General features: G+C 34.6%; 1 protein-coding gene and 3 long non-coding RNA genes across 11 annotated transcripts in view; 1 reads left to right on the plus strand and 3 right to left on the minus strand.

The window, feature by feature from the left end:
• The window catches only part of LOC149267723 (uncharacterized), a 43,433-nt gene extending 21,324 nt beyond the window's left edge, over positions 1-22,109 (minus strand). For 4 of the 7 annotated variants that reach the window (XR_016271501.1, XR_016271502.1, XR_016271503.1 and 1 more), the window contains exon 1: positions 11,668-22,109. This is a non-coding gene — a long non-coding RNA (uncharacterized LOC149267723). The remainder of the gene's footprint in view (positions 1-11,667) is intronic. The other 3 variants (XR_016271505.1, XR_016271506.1, XR_016271504.1) reach the window with 3 other exon arrangements.
• LOC149267725 (uncharacterized) lies at positions 112-2,940 on the minus strand. Of its 2 annotated transcripts, none has more exons than XM_089476208.1 (2): positions 2,598-2,940; positions 112-2,532 (listed from the first exon to the last, which is right to left on the minus strand). In XM_089476208.1, exon 2 carries the CDS (start codon positions 1,927-1,929, stop codon positions 112-114), a length of 1,818 nt encoding a protein of 605 aa, XP_089332334.1. In that variant the 5' UTR covers positions 1,930-2,532; positions 2,598-2,940. The 2 variants fall into 2 exon arrangements, with proteins under 2 accessions (XP_089332334.1, XP_089332333.1); XM_089476207.1 differs by having other exon boundaries at positions 112-2,537; positions 2,598-2,924.
• Positions 22,110-22,748: 639 nt separating the features above from the next.
• Positions 22,749-23,557, minus strand: LOC149267726 (uncharacterized). Its single transcript, XR_016271498.1, has 2 exons — positions 23,416-23,557; positions 22,749-23,362 (listed from the first exon to the last, which is right to left on the minus strand). It is a non-coding gene; the product is annotated as an uncharacterized LOC149267726 (long non-coding RNA).
• Positions 23,558-24,355: 798 nt separating this feature from the next.
• Positions 24,356-24,844, plus strand: LOC149267727 (uncharacterized). The gene is made up of 2 exons (XR_016271499.1): positions 24,356-24,493; positions 24,561-24,844. It is a non-coding gene; the product is annotated as an uncharacterized LOC149267727 (long non-coding RNA).
• Positions 24,845-25,501: the final 657 nt, after the last annotated feature.

Consider the following 25,501-nt stretch of genomic DNA (forward strand, 5'->3'; position numbering starts at 1 on the left):
TTGACACCGGCAGCATTCCAAAAAGATATCTTGATGTTGTTGACACGTTGAGTTACAGCATGCTGCAGTGCAGCGCTGCGTCTACTGGCATTTGGGGAAGTGGATACATTACTAGACATTTGAAGGCTCATTGGGACCAACTCTGGCCATCAAGAAGGCAAAGACAGTGGTCATCATCTCAATGAGTTTATCTAATTTAGCCTCTAATCTAGAGCTAACTTGTACTGGCATGCTTGGCATATTCGCATTTATTGGCTGCTCGAAACGTTGAAAATGAACACCCCCACTAACAGGATGCGCACCCCCATCTATTGGTTGCGGATGCCTACGGCGCGTACTCAGACTACGGCTGCGTTTTGGCTGCGGCGGCCGCTGTGCGCTTGCCTGCCTAGGCAAACGGACTTGTTGCTGCTGCTGTTGTTGTTGCTGGCTAACTTTGGTGGCTTTTTGCCTAGACTGACGCTGTTTGCTGCTAATAGCTGCCGGTCCGACAGGCTGAGCAAATTGAAGGCCAGCCCGAAGAGCAGCCGAATAACTGGGCCCTGCACTAACAGTTTGCGGTCGTGACTGAGGGGGGGCTTGCTGTAAAAGATTTGGCATATTAGACATGTTTGGCATATTTGCTCGACTGCTCTGAGCAGCAGTAGTGGCAGCTGGCTTGGCTAAGTTGCTAATGACTTTAGCTAGTTGCGTGGCACTTTCATTTTCGCGCTTCTTGCACGCTTCTTTATAAGAAGGGCAGCCTTTGTAGCTCGCGGCATGTGGGCCGGAGCAATTGGCACACTTCGCTGGAGTTTGGTCGCCTTTTTGCTTGCCACAGTCCGTGGAAGCATGATTGGCGCCGCACTTGACGCAGGCGAAGGGGCGACGGCAATAATTCTTTGTGTGCCCAAATTTCTGGCACCTATGGCATTGGGCAATTTCGCTTGATTTGTACGGCCGCTCAATTTTTACACGCTGATTGCCAATGGCAGTTATTTGCAGCAATTCTGCGTTGTTTGCGCTGACGGCTAACTCAACCTCAAAAAGGTCAAGCGGCTCTTTGGAGAAGCGTGATTTAATGCCTCTTAAGAAGCGAACTTCGTGCCCTAATTTGGCCAACTGCTCACGAATATAGTGATCCGGAGTGGAAAAGTGCAAATGCCGGATAACGGCTCTATAGCCGCGTTCGCATTTCAACTGGTATGTGTGATTTTCAATCGAATTAACGTCGAGGTACTTTACCAATTTGCGGTGCGTAGCGATGTCCTTGCACTGCACTCTGATGCCATGGTTTGCAGCGGGCTTGGTGGTGTAGTTCTCCTGGCCGATAGCATCATCCAGGCGGATTAAAAGCGGCATTATGTCCGTGACATTTGCTAAAAATAGCGGAGCGGGCTTCGCGTTGAGTTGCGCATGGCTAGCTCCAGTTGCGGCGGCAGCGGAAGCAGCAGTAACAGCTGCAGCGGCAGCATTGGGCGGCATAGCTTGCACATTTGCAGCAGTGCGAGCTTTATTAACGAGGCCAGTTGCCTCTTGCTGTGTGTCCTCAGTCCTGGTGGTCCGTATATAGTCGTCAATTTGCTGGCAGTCTTCGTCACTGCCATCCAGATCAACTGCGCCCAGCTGCGCAGTCTTCTTCTTGGGGCTGTCGCCTTTTTCAGCAGTCCTCTTTGCTGCTCTCTCACTAGAGAGCGGCTTTGTAGCACTTTGCATTGCATTTTTTGCAGCAAGATATTCGGCGACCATAGATTCCGCAGAAGTGGATGGTTTTGCCTTTAATTGCTGAGCCGCAGCTCGAGAAGTTGTTGGTCGTGCCGTAACCACACTTTTCTTTACCGGCACTTTTAATGGCGTGGGCGCAGGCGCTAGTGGCTGCGAGTCGATTAATAATTCGACTTCCACGTCCATATCCTCGTCACCGTCATCTGCAGTATAGCCCCTAGGCATTGCAGCAATTTAATTTGCAAAATTTAATTGCAAAAAACCCGATTTAAATAGATTTAATTCACAACTTTTTTTTCTGTTTGTATGCCTTGACAGAACACACATTAATAATCTCTCTTTCCTCCATTCTCGCCCATAACAGCTGACCAGCAGCTAAATGGAGAGGAGGAGAGAATAGAGAGATATTCTTTATTCATATAATACTCTTCGTTAGCATTTTTTTTGAATTTACATGGCGCCTTAAGTTACTTAGGTCGATATTAGCCGAAACTTGCTCACATGAGCTGTTTAAATAGTCGCAAGTGCAACATTAAATTGCTGTGCAGCATTGCGTTACATATTATACAAAAGAGCAGATCAAAAACAAAAATGAATAACATTTGATGTGCTTAAATAACTAGTTTAAAACTAATGAGTAGGTTTAGTTATAATTTTTATGTAGATTAAAACAATAACAATTGATACAATTAATTAATTCATTTTACTTTTAATTCTATTTGCAGGAACACCTATAAGATGCGCAACAAACTTAGCAGTGAGAAGATCCGCTAATTGGATTTAGAGAGAAGAGTCGGGACATCGTCCGGTCATTTTCTCCATACTTGTCTAAGCTAATATAACTTTTAATTAAATTCTTGAACTTATATCTATAATTCTTTTCATTTTATCACCTTTATTTCAGTCTAAAAAGTTAAATTAAACCGCAAGTGCAATTTAGGAGAGATTGTGCAGCTGTGCGTTTATACGTTTATCGGGATGCATAAATCAAAACAAAAGGTAATTATCGAAAAATGCATAAATGGCAATGGGAATTTACAATTAGTTATAAAATGTGAGTAATAGTGCTTAAAAATGTACTAGTATATACTATTATAGCAAATAATTATTTATTAAATGGTAAGCTTTCATTTCATTAATATTCTTATATATTCATTTCATAGCGATATTTGTGCAAAAATATCACAAGTGCTATCACATATGTGGTTTCAGTTGCAATATTACTAATATTATTTTTAATTTGGATTAATATAGTTTATAGTTGATTAAGAAATAATAAATTTGAATTCCAATAAGTTTTTCTTTTCATTTTGTCTTATAGAACTATCGCAAAAAAAAAAAAACAATCGCGAAGAGAGGTTGTGCACCCCTGGTATGCATATCGATATGCACAGATAAAAACATATGTTTGAAGAACATATGATGAAAAGGCAGAGTGCAATTTATTGCAAAAGTTGCAACTGAAAGAGATGAGTATGGATTCTAATAAGAATAATGAGATAATTATTAATAATTAGATATTAATTAATTTCTGTTTGTATGCCTTGACAGAACACACATTAATAATCTCTCTTTCCTCCATTCTCGCCCATAACAGCTGACCAGCAGCTAAATGGAGAGGAGGAGAGAATAGAGAGATATTCTTTATTCATATAATACTCTTCGTTAGCATTTTTTTTGAATTTACATGGCGCCTTAAGTTACTTAGGTCGATATTAGCCGAAACTTGCTCACATGAGCTGTTTAAATAGTCGCAAGTGCAACATTAAATTGCTGTGCAGCATTGCGTTACATATTATACAAAAGAGCAGATCAAAAACAAAAATGAATAACATTTGATGTGCTTAAATAACTAGTTTAAAACTAATGAGTAGGTTTAGTTATAATTTTTATGTAGATTAAAACAATAACAATTGATACAATTAATTAATTCATTTTACTTTTAATTCTATTTGCAGGAACACCTATAAGATGCGCAACAAACTTAGCAGTGAGAAGATCCGCTAATTGGATTTAGAGAGAAGAGTCGGGACATCGTCCGGTCATTTTCTCCATACTTGTCTAAGCTAATATAACTTTTAATTAAATTCTTGAACTTATATCTATAATTCTTTTCATTTTATCACCTTTATTTCAGTCTAAAAAGTTAAATTAAACCGCAAGTGCAATTTAGGAGAGATTGTGCAGCTGTGCGTTTATACGTTTATCGGGATGCATAAATCAAAACAAAAGGTAATTATCGAAAAATGCATAAATGGCAATGGGAATTTACAATTAGTTATAAAATGTGAGTAATAGTGCTTAAAAATGTACTAGTATATACTATTATAGCAAATAATTATTTATTAAATGGTAAGCTTTCATTTCATTAATATTCTTATATATTCATTTCATAGCGATATTTGTGCAAAAATATCACAAGTGCTATCACATATGTGGTTTCAGTTGCAATATTACTAATATTATTTTTAATTTGGATTAATATAGTTTATAGTTGATTAAGAAATAATAAATTTGAATTCCAATAAGTTTTTCTTTTCATTTTGTCTTATAGAACTATCGCAAAAAAAAAAAACAATCGCGAAGAGAGGTTGTGCACCCCTGGTATGCATATCGATATGCACAGATAAAAACATATGTTTGAAGAACATATGATGAAAAGGCAGAGTGCAATTTATTGCAAAAGTTGCAACTGAAAGAGATGAGTATGGATTCTAATAAGAATAATGAGATAATTATTAATAATTAGATATTAATTAATAAATTATTCATCTGTTTCAGCAATTTCTCCCAAGTGCAAGTGAACGTGTGTTCGACAGGCCGAAGAAGTGAGTGACGCAAAATGGCTGCGAGGTAATGTTAATTATACATATATATATATAAGTGTTTATACTTAATGTTGTTTTGTTTTTATTTGCAGGGAATCATCCGGTGGAACGAGAGGTAGCAGCTGAGAAGACTCCACATCCCAATCACCGAGCAGTGCCGCCAGTTTAGTTAAGTTGATTGTGTAGTTTAAGCCAGTGCATTGTAGTGTTGTTTTGCTGCATGTGTGTATGTGCATACGTGCCAAATAAAACTTTAATTGAATATAAAATTCAATTTGAGTTTTATTTGTTAGGATACCCTTTGCAGATAGGATATGTGAGGACGACCAGTTTCCAGGTAAGTTGCTTGCATATACCAATGGCCAATTGGAATTTTAATGCAGATTTATGTTCTTTTTTAGCGTATATGCTTGCAATCAGTTGCTGGGGAAGGACCAGCCTGCATCGGCCGAAGAATCTCCTGGATTTGTGTTGTGTGTGCGCGAAGTGCTCGCTGTGGGTGGCAGTGGCGCCAGTTGCCGAAAGATTGGCAGGCGCGACTGCGAGGCAGTAGCGTCGCCTATATTTTGTGTCGCCCCAGAGGTGGGGGTGTGTGGGACTGCGTCATACGATGGCGCGCCGTTGCGACGAGCCTCATTTCTGCGTCGCGCTGCCATTCTGCGAAGATTTTCGCTGGAGTTGCGGGTTGAGGCCGGATATGACCTCGTGAATCTCTCTGCTAAAATGTTTTTTTTTTCTGTTCGTATGTTACAAGAGAACACACAATAATGATCTCCCCTTCTTCCCATCTCAAACATGATCAGCTGTCCTGCAGCTGCATGGCGAGGGGAAGAGAGAGTGGAGATACTTTTTATTCAAACAATACTTTACAATAGCATTTCTTAAGAATATGATTAGCGCCTATAGATACTTAAAAGTATACAAAAGGTCGATATTTGTCGTAACTTTTCATAATATGAATTAATTTAAATAGCAATAAGTGCACAAAAATAACAGTGCAGCTTAATTTTACAAAATATAAAGATAAAGAGCAAATTTAAGGTAATAAGATACAAAAGAGTGCTTGAATAGCTGATAATAGACTAAGTAGTTAATTAAGATTAATATTTTACAATAGTAAGAAGTAGCATTATTTAATATAATTCAGATATTTCATTTATAAGCATCTGCAAGATGCAGTGAGAAATCAGCTCAAAGTGGCCAATTGGAGTTATAGAGAAAAGTCGAGACAAGGTCTGGTCATTTTCTCCATTACATGTATAAGTTAAAAAATAGTTTTAATTGCATAAAGTTAATAAAAATTGATAAGAATAATAATATACTTTACATATTTACATTTAAGTTTCAATGGCTATAAGAATCTGCACAACTGTCAACACAAAGTGCAAAGTTGTTACATATGTAATTATCGGCGAGTTATCGAATGTAATAACATGAATATATGGCAAGTAAAAGACTATGAACAATAAGAATTAACAATAGATAATAATTATTGGCGATAAGATCTAGAGTTAGTGTAATTAATTAATTTACTAGTATTTTTAATTATTATTAAGTTTAGTTTACATATTTACAATGCATATATAGCAATAATAGTGCAATGTATCGCATATGCATACATATATTTTAATTTAGTTGCTGCTATAATATAATTGTTTTTAATTTAATTATATATAGTTATAAGTTTATAGGATTTAATAATTTGAATAAAAATTAGCTTTTCAATTCGTTTTAGTAGTTTTGATTTCAAAAGTATTAATTCAATATATTGCAAGTGCAATTGTACATGTGACGATGCATCCCTGGTTATATGTAAATACCTATCGGAGTGCACAATCAAAACAAAACAAAGTCAGCTGATTGCAAATTGCATTAAATGCAAATTTGATGCTGCTAATTGATACATGTGTATAAATATTAATAAGTAAGTAAGTGAAATTAATAATATTAAAAATGTATACTGATTAATTGCTGTCTTTTTATATATATAGCTGCTGCAGTGCAAAATGCAAGGGAGCTCAGAAACTGAAGACAGAGGAATTGCATAGATTGCGATCAGACTGGCTGGTATGTGAGTTTTGCAAAATTTAATAAAAGTGTTAAAAGATTTCTAATGTTGATTTTTCTTTGCAGAGTACAACCACTAGAGCAAGGAGAACTAGCCAAGTGGGCTCCGCGGCCAATAGGGCATTTATTTAAGTTAGTTTCAGGCTCATTCAAATTGTACATATGTTGTAGGCGCAAGCACCACTATATATGTTCGCTGCACATATGTATATATGTGCTGAAAATAAACTTTTGAGCTGAAAATAGACATCTAAATTGTATGTTATTTGTTGGTTTAGTTACTCTTCTAAGTAAATAGTGCAATAGCCTGTTGCTAATTGTGATATTTGTATATACAAATGATCAATTTGAGTGACAATTAGATTTGATACTTATTTGTGTGTCTGGCTAGAAGCCTCTTGAGAAGAGTAGATTTAATCAGTCCGGTAGGTCATCTAGGTCGATGATGGGTGGGCGCATGGGGGCCATGGTGGGTGGTAACGGCGCCAACTGCTGGAATATAGGCAGGCGCGGCTGCAAAGCAGCTGCGTCACCTATATTATGAGCCACTCCAGAAGCAGGTGTGTGTGCAGCCAGGCCGATCGGTGGAGCATTGTTGCGTCGATTCTCACTGGAGTTGCGAGGAGGATCTGGATACGATCTCGTGAATCGCTCCGCTATTAGTCGTCGGCTGTGCTCGCGAAAGGTGATCGGGCCATACTCTGGCGGATGTAGGCGACGGTATCTTTCTCTAAACTCAGCATTTTCATCAGCTTCTCTTTGCCGCTGTCGCTGACTGCGCAGAGCAATATCATCAGCCAGCAGAGTGTTAATGAGATTCGTGTATCTGGGCATAGTTAGCCGCTGTGGGATGAACGGATCATAGACAATCTTTCTAGCATCGTTGTTGCTGTGTACACGTAGTCTGTCGAAGTACTTTGTGCAGAGATTATTGAATATTTCATCAGCAGACAAGACATCCAGTGCAGATCTGATGCGTGCATTAGAGACAAAGTACTGAGCACCAGATATGGCTCTTAAAGCTTTATCGTGAATAACTCTGATGCGGCTGAATTGGGTCTCGGATAGAAGAGCACCCCATACAGGTAGCGAGTATTGCCATAGTGGGGCAACAAGCTGCTTGTATATGATAGTTTTAGTTTTTAGTAGATAGTTTACTATCTTTATTAATGAGCCAATCTATCTTTTTAAGCCTAGCCCTAACCCTAGTAACGACCGTAGTGACATGTTGAGTGAGGCGCAGTCTAGAATCTAACGTAACGCCCAGATATGGATGCGAGGTGCCATTTTCAATAGTTTCGTTGCCGATGCGAATAGCCTGATATGGTGCTATAGGCCTGAGTGTATGCATGATGTGCATAGTTTTATTCGCATTAATTGTAATGCACCACTTGCGCGCCCATTCAGCCAGTCTATCCATGTAAGCTTGCTGTGAGTTAAGCGCATCTGCTTGTCGATAGTCTGCTGCAAGAACAATGACGTCATCAGCATAGGTGGCAATACGAACTCCATGAAGACAAGTTGTAGCTGGTATATCGCTGGTGTATATATTATACAGCACTGGCCCAAGCAGGCTGCCTTGTGGCACACCAGCGTGAATCTGCCTGATTCCTGAGCGACATCCACCGTGGCACTCAACAATAAAAGAGCGATCTGTTAGATAGCAACAGAGAATGCGATAGAGAGCGATCGGCAGTAGTGACTTGAGTTTGTATTTCAAGCCTGTATGCCACACTCGATCAAAAGCTTCTTTAATGTCCATATAGACAGCAGAGCAGTATTTATGGTCATCAAATGCTTTAATAATGTACTGGGTGACTCGACCCAATTGCTGTTCAGCTGAGTGAGCTTTGCGGAATCCGAATTGATGGCTTGGAATCGCATTTATAAGAGCATCTTGCTCAAGCATACGGCTCAATATTAAGTGCTCCAGTATCTTCGAGAGGCCAGATAGAAGACTTATTGGCCTGTATGATGAAACATGTTGCGTAGGCTTGCCAGGCTTGTGCACCATCTTCACCATCGCTAGCTTCCAGCAAGAGGGGAAATGACCCAGTCTAAAGGAGTTGTTGCAGATCAAAACAAGATACAAAATAGCCTTCATTGGCAGCGCTTTGATGGTGTGGTTATCAATTTGATCCAATCCAGCCGCTTTCTTGTTCTCAAGCGTGCTGATGTGACTGATGACTTCAGCCGCAGTGACTGGCCGAAAAGAGACTGAAGGAGTCAAAGATGGCTGGCTAACTTGAGCCTCAATCTCAGCCAGATCACTGGGCGACGTGGTCACGATGGGATGGAATCGCTGTTCAAGACTTGCAGCAAATGTTTCAGCCTTCTCGGCAGTAGTCTTGCACCAAACGTTATGAGCGTTAGAGCCATTGCCACTGGAGGACTTCAATAGCGGTAGATTTGGGGCAGGCTGTCGCTTAATTTCGTTGGTCAGTCGCCAGAGTTTCTGCATACTATATCTATCAGTTGGATCGATAGATCTAAATAGCTCTTCCTCATACTTCTGCCTAGCATCTATGAGCTCTTTGCGAATGCGATTCGACAGCCTGTTGCAGAGCTGCTTCGCCAAAGGATTGCGATTTCGAACGAGATAGCGCTTGATTTGCTTGTGGGCCTCGACAAGTTGCAGAGTCTGTCTATTAACTCGAAATCTAGCTCTCGTTATCTTGCGTGGGCTCTGTGGATTCGCATAGTTTGCAGCATCTTCAATGTTTTTGACGAAAATATTAACAGCATCATCGACGTCGTCCTCACTGTTGATCTCAGTGTTGAGCAAGATTCTGTCGTTTAGATAGCTCTGGAATCTGTTAATGTTTGCATTCAGATGCAGAAGATGGCCTTTTGCTTTGCTAGTGATTGGCTTCTCGACCAGCTGAACTTGCAACGGAAGATGGTCAGAGCTGAGCTCAAATGAGTCAGAGATGGCCAGCAATTCACGCCTGATGCCTTTAAAAAGCGCAAAGTCAATGGCAGACGGAGTTTGGCGTGCATTAAATGGATAATGGGTGGGCGATCCAGTTGCCAAGATGTTGCAGTTCACTTGCAGGATACTGTTGACTAGTGTGCGGCCACGGATACAGGCTCTGGCGTTGCCCCACCACTGACTTTTCGCGTTCCAGTCACCACCGACTATAAAAGTGTCACCCAGAGCTAATAGCAGGTTGTTGAAATCTTGTCCAGACCAAATGAGTTGCGGCGGGCAGTAGATAGCTACGATGTTGATGTGTCTGCCGTTTTGCAAGCTGACTGAAACTTCAACAGATTGATGCGAGTCATTTGATGTACAACGCATCGCATAATGGCATATATTTTGTTTAATTATGAAAGCTGCACCTCCTCTCCTCCTGTTTGAGGGGTGGTTTGCTAAATAAACGATATAGCCATTGATAGCAATGCTATCGCTATCAATCAGATGCGTCTCAGACACAAGCATAATGTCTATATCGTGCTTGACGAGATACAGATTGAGCTCATTAAGTTTTTTCTTGACACCAGCAGCATTCCAGAAAGATATCTTGATGTTGTTGACACGTTGAGATACGCGAGGCTGCAGTGCAGCGCTGCGTCTACTGGCATTTGGGGAAGTGGATATGTTGTTAGACATTAGAGCTCTCAATGGGACCAAATTTGGCCAACAGGAAGGCCATGAGGTTGGTCAGCAAATCAATAATTTTATCCGATTTGTCGCGATTCTGATTGGGCACTAATCTGGGGCCAGCTTGCACTGACATACTTGGCATATTCGCATTCATTGGCTGCTCGAAACGTTGAGGATAAACACCCCCACTATTAGGATGCGCACCCCCATCTATGTGTTGTGGGCGCCTACGGCGCGTGCTCAGGCTGCGGCTACGCATTTGCTGCAGCGGCCGCTGTGCGCTTGTCTGCCTAGGCAAACGTACTTGTTGCTGCTGCTGTTGTTGATGCATGAGTTGTTGTTGTTGTTGGCTACGTTTGGTGGCTTTTTGTCTGGACTGACGCTGTTTGCTGCTAATTGCTGCCGGCCCGATAGGCTGAGCAAACTCTAAACCCGCCCGAAGGGCAGCCGAATAGCTGGGCCCACTAACTGTTTGCGGTCGTGACTGAGGGGGGACTTGCTGTAAAAGATTTGGCATATTTAACAAATTGGGCATATTTGGGCGACTGCTCTGAGCAGTTGCAGTGGGAGCAGGCTTGGCTAGATTGTTAATAATCTTTGCTAGCTGCTTGGCGCCTTCGTTTTCGCGCTTCTTGCACGCTTCTTTATAAGAAGGGCAACCTTTGTAGCTCGCGGCGTGGGGGCCAGAGCAGTTGGCACACTTCGCTGGTGTTTGGTCACCTTTCTGCCTGCCACAGTCCGTGGAAGCATGATTTTCGCCGCACTTGACGCAGGCAAATGGGCGACGGCAGTAATTTTTTGTATGCCCAAATTTCTGGCACCTATGGCACTGAGCGACTTCGCTAGATTTGTACGGCTTCTCAATTTTAACGCGCTGATTGCCGATGGCAGTGATTTGCAAGAATTCAGCATTATTGGCACTGGGTACTAACTCGACTTCAAAGAGATCAAGTGGCTCCTTAGTAAAGCGAGATTTAATGCCTCTTAAGAAGCGAACTTGATGCCCTAAGTTGGCTAGTTTCTCACGGATATAGTGGTCCGGAGTGGAGTAGTGCAAATCACGAATAATGGCTCTGAAGCCGCGCTCGCTTTTCAACTGGAAGGTATAGTTTTCAACTTTATTTACTTCAAGGTACTTTACCAGTTTGCGATAAGTAGCGACGTCCTTGCACTGCACTCTAATACCATGGTTGGCCGTACGAGAGGTGCTATAATTGTCCTGACCGATGGCTTCGTCCAGGCGGATTAGCAGCGACAAGATGTCAGTGACATTTGCCAGGAATAGTGGCGCAGGCTTCACGTTGGGGGGAGCGTCGCGTACACCAGTAGTAGTGGAAGGTGGAGTAATTTGCACATTACTAGTGATGCAAACTTTATTGGCGAGGCTGGCTGCCTCCTGCTGTGTGTTCTCAGCACTTGTAGTTGGAACGTGGGCGTCAGATGGCGGGATCTCTACATCACTTTTTCAGCCTGCATGCGAGGGAATCACATACACAATTGCCCTGCTTTTTCTCGCCTCAAGCTTTAGGCTGCCCAGCAGCGTAAAGGTGAGAGAAGAAGGAACAGGGTGTCTTTATTCATTTCTCAGTGCTTTGCATTAGTACTTTCTAGAAATTAGTTGGCAGCTTATTTACAATTCACTTATGTGGTAAGTATTATAAGCTAGTAGTAGGCGAAACTTAATATAAGTGTTTATTAATAAAGTTTGAATTTTACAAATAAATGAGTGTTTTCTTTTTTATATACATATATATATCTATCTAGTAAGGTTATAGTTATTTATACAGATTTATTTTGGTGGGGAAGAGTAAAGACTAAGTCAGATTTTCTTCGTTAAATTCAATTTAGATTACTGTTCTTTAAATACAATTTGGTTTACTATTCTTTAAATTTAATTTGGATTACTATTCTTAAATTTAATTACATTTAGCTGGTTTGTTAGTTGTTAATTTGATAACTCTAGAGACGTCATCAGTCGCTGTCATCCGGTCTTCAGTGGTCCGGGGGGGAAGGCAGAAGAAGGCGCTGCTGTCGATGCTCTTATTTGTAGCTATGTCCAGGTTGTAAGTACTCAGTGGATCCAGGAGAGAGGCTAGTCTGAGACTTGCTATTTATTCATAGGCACCCTTTATTTTCTGGCTTTTGCTTACTTTGTTTCTTTCCGCAGTATTCGTCTTTATTTAGAATTTGTTATACCGTGATTGCTTGCTAGATTATTTATTTGCTTTGCTTGATCTTTTTGAAATTTTTATTTATTGTTTTTATTGTTGGTTTTATTAGTAAGAATATTAATTTATTATTGGCTTGCTATGGGCTTTAACTTTGTTTATATTTAAGTTTTTGGATTTATTATTATTGTTATTATTATTTTTTTTTTTTTTTTTAAATCTCTTTTTTTTGTTAGTTTTGACTGCAAGATTCACTCAGTAGCGTGTATAGCGAGGTGGGTATATTATTAAAATATCGTGTCTTAGTTATAAGTTTATTTATTCGTTTTGTTTATCCATTTTAACATTTGTTTTATTTATTAATTTATTGCTAAGTGTTTTTATTATTTGCTTTGTTAAGTCGGTTATTTATTTATAATTATGCTTGTTAAGTGTATTAATTTTGTTTTTACTTAGGGTTTAGCACTTTTATTAATAAGTTTTGTTGCGAGTGTTGCATATGTAAGTAGAAGTTTAGCCCGTTTAGTTTTGTTGCTTGTGTTTATAGTCTTAATTTGCAGGAGGCATTAGTTGAGGCGGCCATGTTGTAAGATTGGTAAGTACATATTTGTTTTCGTCGTTTACTTGCAAATTTATTATATTAAGTTGAGATCATTTAAAATTGTCGGCAAGAGAACTTCAACTGCATGTATTTCGATGATTTATTTTATTGGATCATAGAATTATTTGTATTCGCGCGAGGTATTTGTTATATTTGCGTGTGCTAGCGTAGCTTGCGCGTCAATTTATCTTTGAGTAGGGTTGCTTACTTTATCATTATCGAGTTTTAGTATTTTGTACAGTTTTATCGTTATCGAATTTTTAACATTTTGTGTATTTTCAGCTTTGTTCTTATTTGGTGTCTGGATTCGCTTCGGTAAGTAGTTTCAATTTATTAGGATTCAGGAGTTAATTATTGTTTGGTGAGTACTGTGTTATAGTTTAAAGTTGTTTGTATTATTTCAGTGTAATTTGTTTCATTGCAGGTGGCACCAGAGAGGACTGCCAAGTTGATGATGGCTGGGTAAGTATGTGCTTTTATATGTAGCAAAAAGGACTGGCTTTATTATTATAAATCTTTTTATTTCCAGATAAGACGTGGAAAGTTACCGAGTCTGATTTTATAGTATATACATAGGTTATTTGTTATTCTTAGGTTATTGTTTTGTTTGTAGAATTGTCATTAGTTTTTTGTTTACTTGTATCCCTTAGTGTGAGTTATTGTTTGTTTAGACTTTGTTTCATTTAGTGATTTTTAGGCTTTTAGGAATATTTGTCTTGTTATTTAGTGTAGTAATTTAAGATTGCATTTGCCTGGTGTAATTTGAGTTTTAATATATGGCGCAGAGTATTTGTTTCCTTTGTGGCTATCGAATTTTGTCAAATAGCGTACTTTAGGATGTGTTCATACTAGGTGTTTATGTTTGGATTATATTATGCTTATTTAGTTTACGCAGGTAACTAAGTTGTTGTTTAATAGGTCTTTTATAATTTATAAATTTTTATTTTTATTTTATTTTATTTATTTATTTATTTTATTTCATTTATTTGTTTTATTTTATTTTTATTATTTTTTTATGAGCAGTACGTGCGAGGGTGGGTATCAAAGTTGCTTCCTTTTGTTTCTTGTTGAAGATGTCTGCTTTGTCAGCTTCTTTTCTTCGCTTAGACTTGTCTTGTTCTCAGTATTAGCGTTTGATTTAGTTTTTGGTTGTTATGTGCTATATATATTTATTGTTTGATTTATTATTATTATTATTATTATTTTTATTTTTATTTTATTTTTTTTTTTTTTCCATATCTGATTGTTGTTTTATTAGTGATGTTATTATTATTAGTTAGTTATAGTGTAATTACTAGTTAGTTGTATTGTATTATATTATTAGTTATTTAGAATTGCATTAATATGTTTTGTATTTGTGGGGAATATTGTATAATGTTGTTATTATTAGTTAGTTATAGTGAATTATGTTATTTCTTTGTAGCTGTGAATTATTTATTAGGTAGCTATAGGTGTGAAGCTAGGTTGGAGAGCGATTGTTTATTTTCCTTCTAGAAAATAATTTTATAGTTTCCCAGTTTTTATCAATTAGAGGGCTTTATAGTTTAAAGGTACGTGATGAGAATTATTGATTGCAAGCTGTTGTCTAGTCTAGTTATTTTTTATTTTTTGTTTTTTTGTTTTTTTTTTGTTTGTTTTTTTTTTTTGTTGTTGTTTTTATTTTAGTTTAGATTTTGCAGCGAGCAGCTTGTTGATTTTAAGTATTAATTTGACTATTGTGTGATTTTAATTCAACAGTAAACTTTTAATGAGTTTGTATTAAGTGTTCGTGTTAGGTTAATGAGAGTATAAACTGCTTACGAAGCTTGTGAGTGGGTAAGCGTTTTGGTGTATCTTGTTGTACAAGCAATAGATTTAGTGTTTGGTTGTTGTGTGCTATATATTTTTATTATTTAATTTTGTCTGATTGTTGATTAATTAATTATGTTATTATTATAAGTTAGTTATATTGCAATTACTAGTTAGTTATATTGAATTATATTGCCAGATATTTATGATTGCTTTAATATGTTAGAGTAGTCAAATAGTTTATCAGTTTTTATGATTTAAGTGCTTGTAGTTTGTAGATGTGAGGATTATTGTATATTATTGTTGTTATAAGTTAGTTATAGAATTATGTTATTTGTTTGCTGCGGTATAGATAGTTGTAGGTGTGCGGGCAAGTTGCAGAGCATTTGTTTATTTTTCTTATTAGAGTATAATTTCATAGCTTCCCAGTTTTGTACAAATAGGGGACATTATAGTTTAAAGGTAAGTTATGAGAATTATTGATTACGAACTGTTGTCTAATCTAGTTATTTTTTATTTTATTTTATTATTTTTATTTTATTTTTAATTTATTTTATTATTATTATTTTTTTTTTTTTTTTTTTTTTTTGTTTTTTTTTGTTTTAGTTTAGATTTTGCAGCAAGCAGCTTGTTGATTGTAAGTATTAATTTGTCTATTTTGTTTCTTTAATTCAGCAGCAAAATTTTAGTGAGTTGTATCTTTCAGATAGCGCTTGAAGATGGCACTGTCTAGCATTTGTATTAAGTGTTCGTGTCTGATTAATGAGAGTATAAACTGCTTACGAGGCTTGTGTGTGGGTAAGCGTCTTGATGTCTTGTTGATTGTAAGTATTAGTTTGTCTTTTTTGTGTCTTTAATTCAGCAGTAAAATTTTAATGAGTTGTATCTTTCAGATAGCGCTTGAAGATGGCACTGTCTAGCATTTGTATTAAGTGTTCCTGTTTGATTAATGAGAGTATAAATTTCAGCCTGCATGCGAGGGAATCACATACACAATTGCCCTGCTTTTTCTCGCCTCAAGCTTTAGGCTGCCCAGCAGCGTAAAGGTGAGAGAAGAAGGAACAGGGTGTCTTTATTCATTTCTCAGTGCTTTGCATTAGTACTTTCTAGAAATTAGTTGGCAGCTTATTTACAATTCACTTATGTGGTAAGTATTATAAGCTAGTAGTAGGCGAAACTTAATATAAGTGTTTATTAATAAAGTTTGAATTTTACAAATAAATGAGTGTTTTCTTTTTTATATACATATATATATCTATCTAGTAAGGTTATAGTTATTTATACAGATTTATTTTGGTGGGGAAGAGTAAAGACTAAGTCAGATTTTCTTCGTTAAATTCAATTTAGATTACTGTTCTTTAAATACAATTTGGTTTACTATTCTTTAAATTTAATTTGGATTACTATTCTTAAATTTAATTACATTTAGCTGGTTTGTTAGTTGTTAATTTGATAACTCTAGAAACGTCATCAGTCGCTGTCATCCGGTCTTCAGTGGTCCGGGGGGGAAGGCAGAAGAAGGCGCTGCTGTCGATGCTCTTATTTGTAGCTATGTCCAGGTTGTAAGTACTCAGTGGATCCAGGAGAGAGGCTAGTCTGAGACTTGCTATTTATTCATAGGCACCCTTTATTTTCTGGCTTTTGCTTACTTTGTTTCTTTCCGCAGTATTCGTCTTTATTTAGAATTTGTTATACCGTGATTGCTTGCTAGATTATTTATTTGCTTTGCTTGATCTTTTTGAAATTTTTATTTATTGTTTTTATTGTTGGTTTTATTAGTAAGAATATTAATTTATTATTGGCTTGCTATGGGCTTTAACTTTGTTTATATTTAAGTTTTTGGATTTATTATTATTGTTATTATTATTTTTTTTTTTTTTTAAATCTCTTTTTTTTTGTTAGTTTTGACTGCAAGATTCACTCAGTAGCGTGTATAGCGAGGTGGGTATATTATTAAAATATCGTGTCTTAGTTATAAGTTTATTTATTCGTTTTGTTTATCCATTTTAACATTTGTTTTATTTATTAATTTATTGCTAAGTGTTTTTATTATTTGCTTTGTTAAGTCGGTTATTTATTTATAATTATGCTTGTTAAGTGTATTAATTTTGTTTTTACTTAGGGTTTAGCACTTTTATTAATAAGTTTTGTTGCGAGTGTTGCATATGTAAGTAGAAGTTTAGCCCGTTTAGTTTTGTTGCTTGTGTTTATAGTCTTAATTTGCAGGAGGCATTAGTTGAGGCGGCCATGTTGTAAGATTGGTAAGTACATATTTGTTTTCGTCGTTTACTTGCAAATTTATTATATTAAGTTGAGATCATTTAAAATTGTCGGCAAGAGAACTTCAACTGCATGTATTTCGATGATTTATTTTATTGGATCATAGAATTATTTGTATTCGCGCGAGGTATTTGTTATATTTGCGTGTGCTAGCGTAGCTTGCGCGTCAATTTATCTTTGAGTAGGGTTGCTTACTTTATCATTATCGAGTTTTAGTATTTTGTACAGTTTTATCGTTATCGAATTTTTAACATTTTGTGTATTTTCAGCTTTGTTCTTATTTGGTGTCTGGATTCGCTTCGGTAAGTAGTTTCAATTTATTAGGATTCAGGAGTTAATTATTGTTTGTTGAGTACTGTGTTATAGTTTAAAGTTGTTTGTATTATTTCAGTGTAATTTGTTTCATTGCAGGTGGCACCAGAGAGGACTGCCAAGTTGATGATGGCTGGGTAAGTATGTGCTTTTATATGTAGCAAAAAGGACTGGCTTTATTATTATAAATCTTTTTATTTCCAGATAAGACGTGGAAAGTTACCGAGTCTGATTTTATAGTATATACATAGGTTATTTGTTATTCTTAGGTTATTGTTTTGTTTGTAGAATTGTCATTAGTTTTTTGTTTACTTGTATCCCTTAGTGTGAGTTATTGTTTGTTTAGACTTTGTTTCATTTAGTGATTTTTAGGCTTTTAGGAATATTTGTCTTGTTATTTAGTGTAGTAATTTAAGATTGCATTTGCCTGGTGTAATTTGAGTTTTAATATATGGCGCAGAGTATTTGTTTCCTTTGTGGCTATCGAATTTTGTCAAATAGCGTACTTTAGGATGTGTTCATACTAGGTGTTTATGTTTGGATTATATTATGCTTATTTAGTTTACGCAGGTAACTAAGTTGTTGTTTAATAGGTCTTTTATAATTTATAAATTTTTATTTTTATTTTATTTTATTTATTTATTTATTTTATTTCATTTATTTGTTTTATTTTATTTTTATTATTTTTTTATGAGCAGTACGTGCGAGGGTGGGTATCAAAGTTGCTTCCTTTTGTTTCTTGTTGAAGATGTCTGCTTTGTCAGCTTCTTTTCTTCGCTTAGACTTGTCTTGTTCTCAGTATTAGCGTTTGATTTAGTTTTTGGTTGTTATGTGCTATATATATTTATTGTTTGATTTATTATTATTATTATTATTATTTTTATTTTTATTTTATTTTTTTTTTTTTCCATATCTGATTGTTGTTTTATTAGTGATGTTATTATTATTAGTTAGTTATAGTGTAATTACTAGTTAGTTGTATTGTATTATATTATTAGTTATTTAGAATTGCATTAATATGTTTTGTATTTGTGGGGAATATTGTATAATGTTGTTATTATTAGTTAGTTATAGTGAATTATGTTATTTCTTTGTAGCTGTGAATTATTTATTAGGTAGCTATAGGTGTGAAGCTAGGTTGGAGAGCGATTGTTTATTTTCCTTCTAGAAAATAATTTTATAGTTTCCCAGTTTTTATCAATTAGAGGGCTTTATAGTTTAAAGGTACGTGATGAGAATTATTGATTGCAAGCTGTTGTCTAGTCTAGTTATTTTTTATTTTTTGTTTTTTTGTTTTTTTTTTTGTTTGTTTTTTTTTTTTTGTTGTTGTTTTTATTTTAGTTTAGATTTTGCAGCGAGCAGCTTGTTGATTTTAAGTATTAATTTGACTATTGTGTGATTTTAATTCAACAGTAAACTTTTAATGAGTTTGTATTAAGTGTTCGTGTTAGGTTAATGCTGCATGCGAGGGAATCACATACACAATTGCCCTGCTTTTTCTCGCCTCAAGCTTTAGGCTGCCCAGCAGCGTAAAGGTGAGAGAAGAAGGAACAGGGTGTCTTTATTCATTTCTCAGTGCTTTGCATTAGTACTTTCTAGAAATTAGTTGGCAGCTTATTTACAATTCACTTATGTGGTAAGTATTATAAGCTAGTAGTAGGCGAAACTTAATATAAGTGTTTATTAATAAAGTTTGAATTTTACAAATAAATGAGTGTTTTCTTTTTTATATACATATATATATCTATCTAGTAAGGTTATAGTTATTTATACAGATTTATTTTGGTGGGGAAGAGTAAAGACTAAGTCAGATTTTCTTCGTTAAATTCAATTTAGATTACTGTTCTTTAAATACAATTTGGTTTACTATTCTTTAAATTTAATTTGGATTACTATTCTTAAATTTAATTACATTTAGCTGGTTTGTTAGTTGTTAATTTGATAACTCTAGAAACGTCATCAGTCGCTGTCATCCGGTCTTCAGTGGTCCGGGGGGGAAGGCAGAAGAAGGCGCTGCTGTCGATGCTCTTATTTGTAGCTATGTCCAGGTTGTAAGTACTCAGTGGATCCAGGAGAGAGGCTAGTCTGAGACTTGCTATTTATTCATAGGCACCCTTTATTTTCTGGCTTTTGCTTACTTTGTTTCTTTCCGCAGTATTCGTCTTTATTTAGAATTTGTTATACCGTGATTGCTTGCTAGATTATTTATTTGCTTTGCTTGATCTTTTTGAAATTTTTATTTATTGTTTTTATTGTTGGTTTTATTAGTAAGAATATTAATTTATTATTGGCTTGCTATGGGCTTTAACTTTGTTTATATTTAAGTTTTTGGATTTATTATTATTGTTATTATTATTTTTTTTTTTTTTAAATCTCTTTTTTTTTGTTAGTTTTGACTGCAAGATTCACTCAGTAGCGTGTATAGCGAGGTGGGTATATTATTAAAATATCGTGTCTTAGTTATAAGTTTATTTATTCGTTTTGTTTATCCATTTTAACATTTGTTTTATTTATTAATTTATTGCTAAGTGTTTTTATTATTTGCTTTGTTAAGTCGGTTATTTATTTATAATTATGCTTGTTAAGTGTATTAATTTTGTTTTTACTTAGGGTTTAGCACTTTTATTAATAAGTTTTGTTGCGAGTGTTGCATATGTAAGTAGAAGTTTAGCCCGTTTAGTTTTGTTGCTTGTGTTTATAGTCTTAATTTGCAGGAGGCATTAGTTGAGGCGGCCATGTTGTAAGATTGGTAAGTACATATTTGTTTTCGTCGTTTACTTGCAAATTTATTATATTAAGTTGAGATCATTTAAAATTGTCGGCAAGAGAACTTCAACTGCATGTATTTCGATGATTTATTTTATTGGATCATAGAATTATTTGTATTCGCGCGAGGTATTTGTTATATTTGCGTGTGCTAGCGTAGCTTGCGCGTCAATTTATCTTTGAGTAGGGTTGCTTACTTTATCATTATCGAGTTTTAGTATTTTGTACAGTTTTATCGTTATCGAATTTTTAACATTTTGTGTATTTTCAGCTTTGTTCTTATTTGGTGTCTGGATTCGCTTCGGTAAGTAGTTTCAATTTATTAGGATTCAGGAGTTAATTATTGTTTGTTGAGTACTGTGTTATAGTTTAAAGTTGTTTGTATTATTTCAGTGTAATTTGTTTCATTGCAGGTGGCACCAGAGAGGACTGCCAAGTTGATGATGGCTGGGTAAGTATGTGCTTTTATATGTAGCAAAAAGGACTGGCTTTATTATTATAAATCTTTTTATTTCCAGATAAGACGTGGAAAGTTACCGAGTCTGATTTTATAGTATATACATAGGTTATTTGTTATTCTTAGGTTATTGTTTTGTTTGTAGAATTGTCATTAGTTTTTTGTTTACTTGTATCCCTTAGTGTGAGTTATTGTTTGTTTAGACTTTGTTTCATTTAGTGATTTTTAGGCTTTTAGGAATATTTGTCTTGTTATTTAGTGTAGTAATTTAAGATTGCATTTGCCTGGTGTAATTTGAGTTTTAATATATGGCGCAGAGTATTTGTTTCCTTTGTGGCTATCGAATTTTGTCAAATAGCGTACTTTAGGATGTGTTCATACTAGGTGTTTATGTTTGGATTATATTATGCTTATTTAGTTTACGCAGGTAACTAAGTTGTTGTTTAATAGGTCTTTTATAATTTATAAATTTTTATTTTTATTTTATTTTATTTATTTATTTATTTTATTTCATTTATTTGTTTTATTTTATTTTTATTATTTTTTTATGAGCAGTACGTGCGAGGGTGGGTATCAAAGTTGCTTCCTTTTGTTTCTTGTTGAAGATGTCTGCTTTGTCAGCTTCTTTTCTTCGCTTAGACTTGTCTTGTTCTCAGTATTAGCGTTTGATTTAGTTTTTGGTTGTTATGTGCTATATATATTTATTGTTTGATTTATTATTATTATTATTATTATTTTTATTTTTATTTTATTTTTTTTTTTTTTCCATATCTGATTGTTGTTTTATTAGTGATGTTATTATTATTAGTTAGTTATAGTGTAATTACTAGTTAGTTGTATTGTATTATATTATTAGTTATTTAGAATTGCATTAATATGTTTTGTATTTGTGGGGAATATTGTATAATGTTGTTATTATTAGTTAGTTATAGTGAATTATGTTATTTCTTTGTAGCTGTGAATTATTTATTAGGTAGCTATAGGTGTGAAGCTAGGTTGGAGAGCGATTGTTTATTTTCCTTCTAGAAAATAATTTTATAGTTTCCCAGTTTTTATCAATTAGAGGGCTTTATAGTTTAAAGGTACGTGATGAGAATTATTGATTGCAAGCTGTTGTCTAGTCTAGTTATTTTTTATTTTTTGTTTTTTTGTTTTTTTTTTGTTTGTTTTTTTTTTTTTGTTGTTGTTTTTATTTTAGTTTAGATTTTGCAGCGAGCAGCTTGTTGATTTTAAGTATTAATTTGACTATTGTGTGATTTTAATTCAACAGTAAACTTTTAATGAGTTTGTATTAAGTGTTCGTGTTAGGTTAATGAGAGTATAAACTGTTTCAGCCTGCATGCGAGGGAATCACATACACAATTGCCCTGCTTTTTCTCGCCTCAAGCTTTAGGCTGCCCAGCAGCGTAAAGGTGAGAGAAGAAGGAACAGGGTGTCTTTATTCATTTCTCAGTGCTTTGCATTAGTACTTTCTAGAAATTAGTTGGCAGCTTATTTACAATTCACTTATGTGGTAAGTATTATAAGCTAGTAGTAGCGAAACTTAATATAAGTGTTTATTAATAAAGTTTGAATTTTACAAATAAATGAGTGTTTTCTTTTTATATACATATATATATCTATCTAGTAAGGTTATAGTTATTTATACAGATTTATTTTGGTGGGGAAGAGTAAAGACTAAGTCAGATTTTCTTTCGTTAAATTCAATTTAGATTACTGTTCTTTAAATACAATTTGGTTTACTATTCTTTAAATTTAATTGGATTACTATTCTTAAATTTAATTACAATTTAGCTGGTTTGTTAGTTGTTAATTTGATAACTCTAGAGACGTCATCAGTCGCTGTCATCCGGTCTTCAGTGGTCCGGGGGGGGAAGGCAGAAGAAGGCGCTGCTGTCGATGCTCTTATTTGTAGCTATGTCCAGGTTGTAAGTACTCAGTGGATCCAGGAGAGAGGCTAGTCTGAGACTTGCTATTTATTCATAGGCACCCTTTATTTTCTGGCTTTTGCTTACTTTGTTTCTTTCCGCAGTATTCGTCTTTATTTAGAATTTGTTATACCGTGATTGCTTGCTAGATTATTTATTTGCTTTGCTTGATCTTTTTGAAATTTTTATTATTGTTTTTATTGTTGTTTTATTAGTAAGATTTCAGCCTGCATGCGAGGGAATCACATACACAATTGCCCTGCTTTTTCTCGCCTCAAGCTTTAGGCTGCCCAGCAGCGTAAAGGTGAGAGAAGAAGGAACAGGGTGTCTTTATTCATTTCTCAGTGCTTTGCATTAGTACTTTCTAGAAATTAGTTGGCAGCTTATTTACAATTCACTTATGTGGTAAGTATTATAAGCTAGTAGTAGGCGAAACTTAATATAAGTGTTTATTAATAAAGTTTGAATTTTACAAATAAATGAGTGTTTTCTTTTTTATATACATATATATATCTATCTAGTAAGGTTATAGTTATTTATACAGATTTATTTTGGTGGGGAAGAGTAAAGACTAAGTCAGATTTTCTTCGTTAAATTCAATTTAGATTACTGTTCTTTTAAATACAATTTGGTTTACTATTCTTTAAATTTAATTTGGATTACTATTCTTAAATTTAATTACATTTAGCTGGTTTGTTAGTTGTTAATTTGATAACTCTAGAGAACGTCATCAGTCGCTGTCATCCGGTCTTCAGTGGTCCGGGGGGGAAGGCAGAAGAAGGCGCTGCTGTCGATGCTCTTATTTGTAGCTATGTCCAGGTTGTAAGTACTCAGTGGATCCAGGAGAGAGGCTAGTCTGAGACTTGCTATTTATTCATAGGCACCCTTTATTTTCTGGCTTTTGCTTACTTTGTTTCTTTCCGCAGTATTCGTCTTTATTTAGAATTTGTTATACCGTGATTGCTTGCTAGATTATTTATTTGCTTTGCTTGATCTTTTTGAAATTTTTATTTATTGTTTTTATTGTTGGTTTTATTAGTAAGAATATTAATTTATTATTGGCTTGCTATGGGCTTTAACTTTGTTTATATTTAAGTTTTTGGATTTATTATTATTGTTATTATTATTTTTTTTTTTTTTAAATCTCTTTTTTTTGTTAGTTTTGACTGCAAGATTCACTCAGTAGCGTGTATAGCGAGGTGGGTATATTATTAAAATATCGTGTCTTAGTTATAAGTTTATTTATTCGTTTTGTTTATCCATTTTAACATTTGTTTTATTTATTAATTTATTGCTAAGTGTTTTTATTATTTGCTTTGTTAAGTCGGTTATTTATTTATAATTATGCTTGTTAAGTGTATTAATTTTGTTTTTACTTAGGGTTTAGCACTTTTATTAATAAGTTTTGTTGCGAGTGTTGCATATGTAAGTAGAAGTTTAGCCCGTTTAGTTTTGTTGCTTGTGTTTATAGTCTTAATTTGCAGGAGGCATTAGTTGAGGCGGCCATGTTGTAAGATTGGTAAGTACATATTTGTTTTCGTCGTTTACTTGCAAATTTATTATATTAAGTTGAGATCATTTAAAATTGTCGGCAAGAGAACTTCAACTGCATGTATTTCGATGATTTATTTTATTGGATCATAGAATTATTTGTATTCGCGCGAGGTATTTGTTATATTTGCGTGTGCTAGCGTAGCTTGCGCGTCAATTTATCTTTGAGTAGGGTTGCTTACTTTATCATTATCGAGTTTTAGTATTTTGTACAGTTTTATCGTTATCGAATTTTTAACATTTTGTGTATTTTCAGCTTTGTTCTTATTTGGTGTCTGGATTCGCTTCGGTAAGTAGTTTCAATTTATTAGGATTCAGGAGTTAATTATTGTTTGTTGAGTACTGTGTTATAGTTTAAAGTTGTTTGTATTATTTCAGTGTAATTTGTTTCATTGCAGGTGGCACCAGAGAGGACTGCCAAGTTGATGATGGCTGGGTAAGTATGTGCTTTTATATGTAGCAAAAAGGACTGGCTTTATTATTATAAATCTTTTTATTTCCAGATAAGACGTGGAAAGTTACCGAGTCTGATTTTATAGTATATACATAGGTTATTTGTTATTCTTAGGTTATTGTTTTGTTTGTAGAATTGTCATTAGTTTTTTGTTTACTTGTATCCCTTAGTGTGAGTTATTGTTTGTTTAGACTTTGTTTCATTTAGTGATTTTTAGGCTTTTAGGAATATTTGTCTTGTTATTTAGTGTAGTAATTTAAGATTGCATTTGCCTGGTGTAATTTGAGTTTTAATATATGGCGCAGAGTATTTGTTTCCTTTGTGGCTATCGAATTTTGTCAAATAGCGTACTTTAGGATGTGTTCATACTAGGTGTTTATGTTTGGATTATATTATGCTTATTTAGTTTACGCAGGTAACTAAGTTGTTGTTTAATAGGTCTTTTATAATTTATAAATTTTTATTTTTATTTTATTTTATTTATTTATTTATTTTATTTCATTTATTTGTTTTATTTTATTTTTATTATTTTTTTATGAGCAGTACGTGCGAGGGTGGGTATCAAAGTTGCTTCCTTTTGTTTCTTGTTGAAGATGTCTGCTTTGTCAGCTTCTTTTCTTCGCTTAGACTTGTCTTGTTCTCAGTATTAGCGTTTGATTTAGTTTTTGGTTGTTATGTGCTATATATATTTATTGTTTGATTTATTATTATTATTATTATTATTTTTATTTTTATTTTATTTTTTTTTTTTTCCATATCTGATTGTTGTTTTATTAGTGATGTTATTATTATTAGTTAGTTATAGTGTAATTACTAGTTAGTTGTATTGTATTATATTATTAGTTATTTAGAATTGCATTAATATGTTTTGTATTTGTGGGGAATATTGTATAATGTTGTTATTATTAGTTAGTTATAGTGAATTATGTTATTTCTTTGTAGCTGTGAATTATTTATTAGGTAGCTATAGGTGTGAAGCTAGGTTGGAGA

This window comes from Drosophila arizonae, unplaced genomic scaffold (assembly GCF_054131065.1).
Source record: "Drosophila arizonae isolate 15081-1271.41 unplaced genomic scaffold, UAZ_ARI_1.0 ARI_Backbone_159, whole genome shotgun sequence".
Lineage (NCBI taxonomy): Eukaryota > Metazoa > Arthropoda > Insecta > Diptera > Drosophilidae > Drosophila > Drosophila arizonae.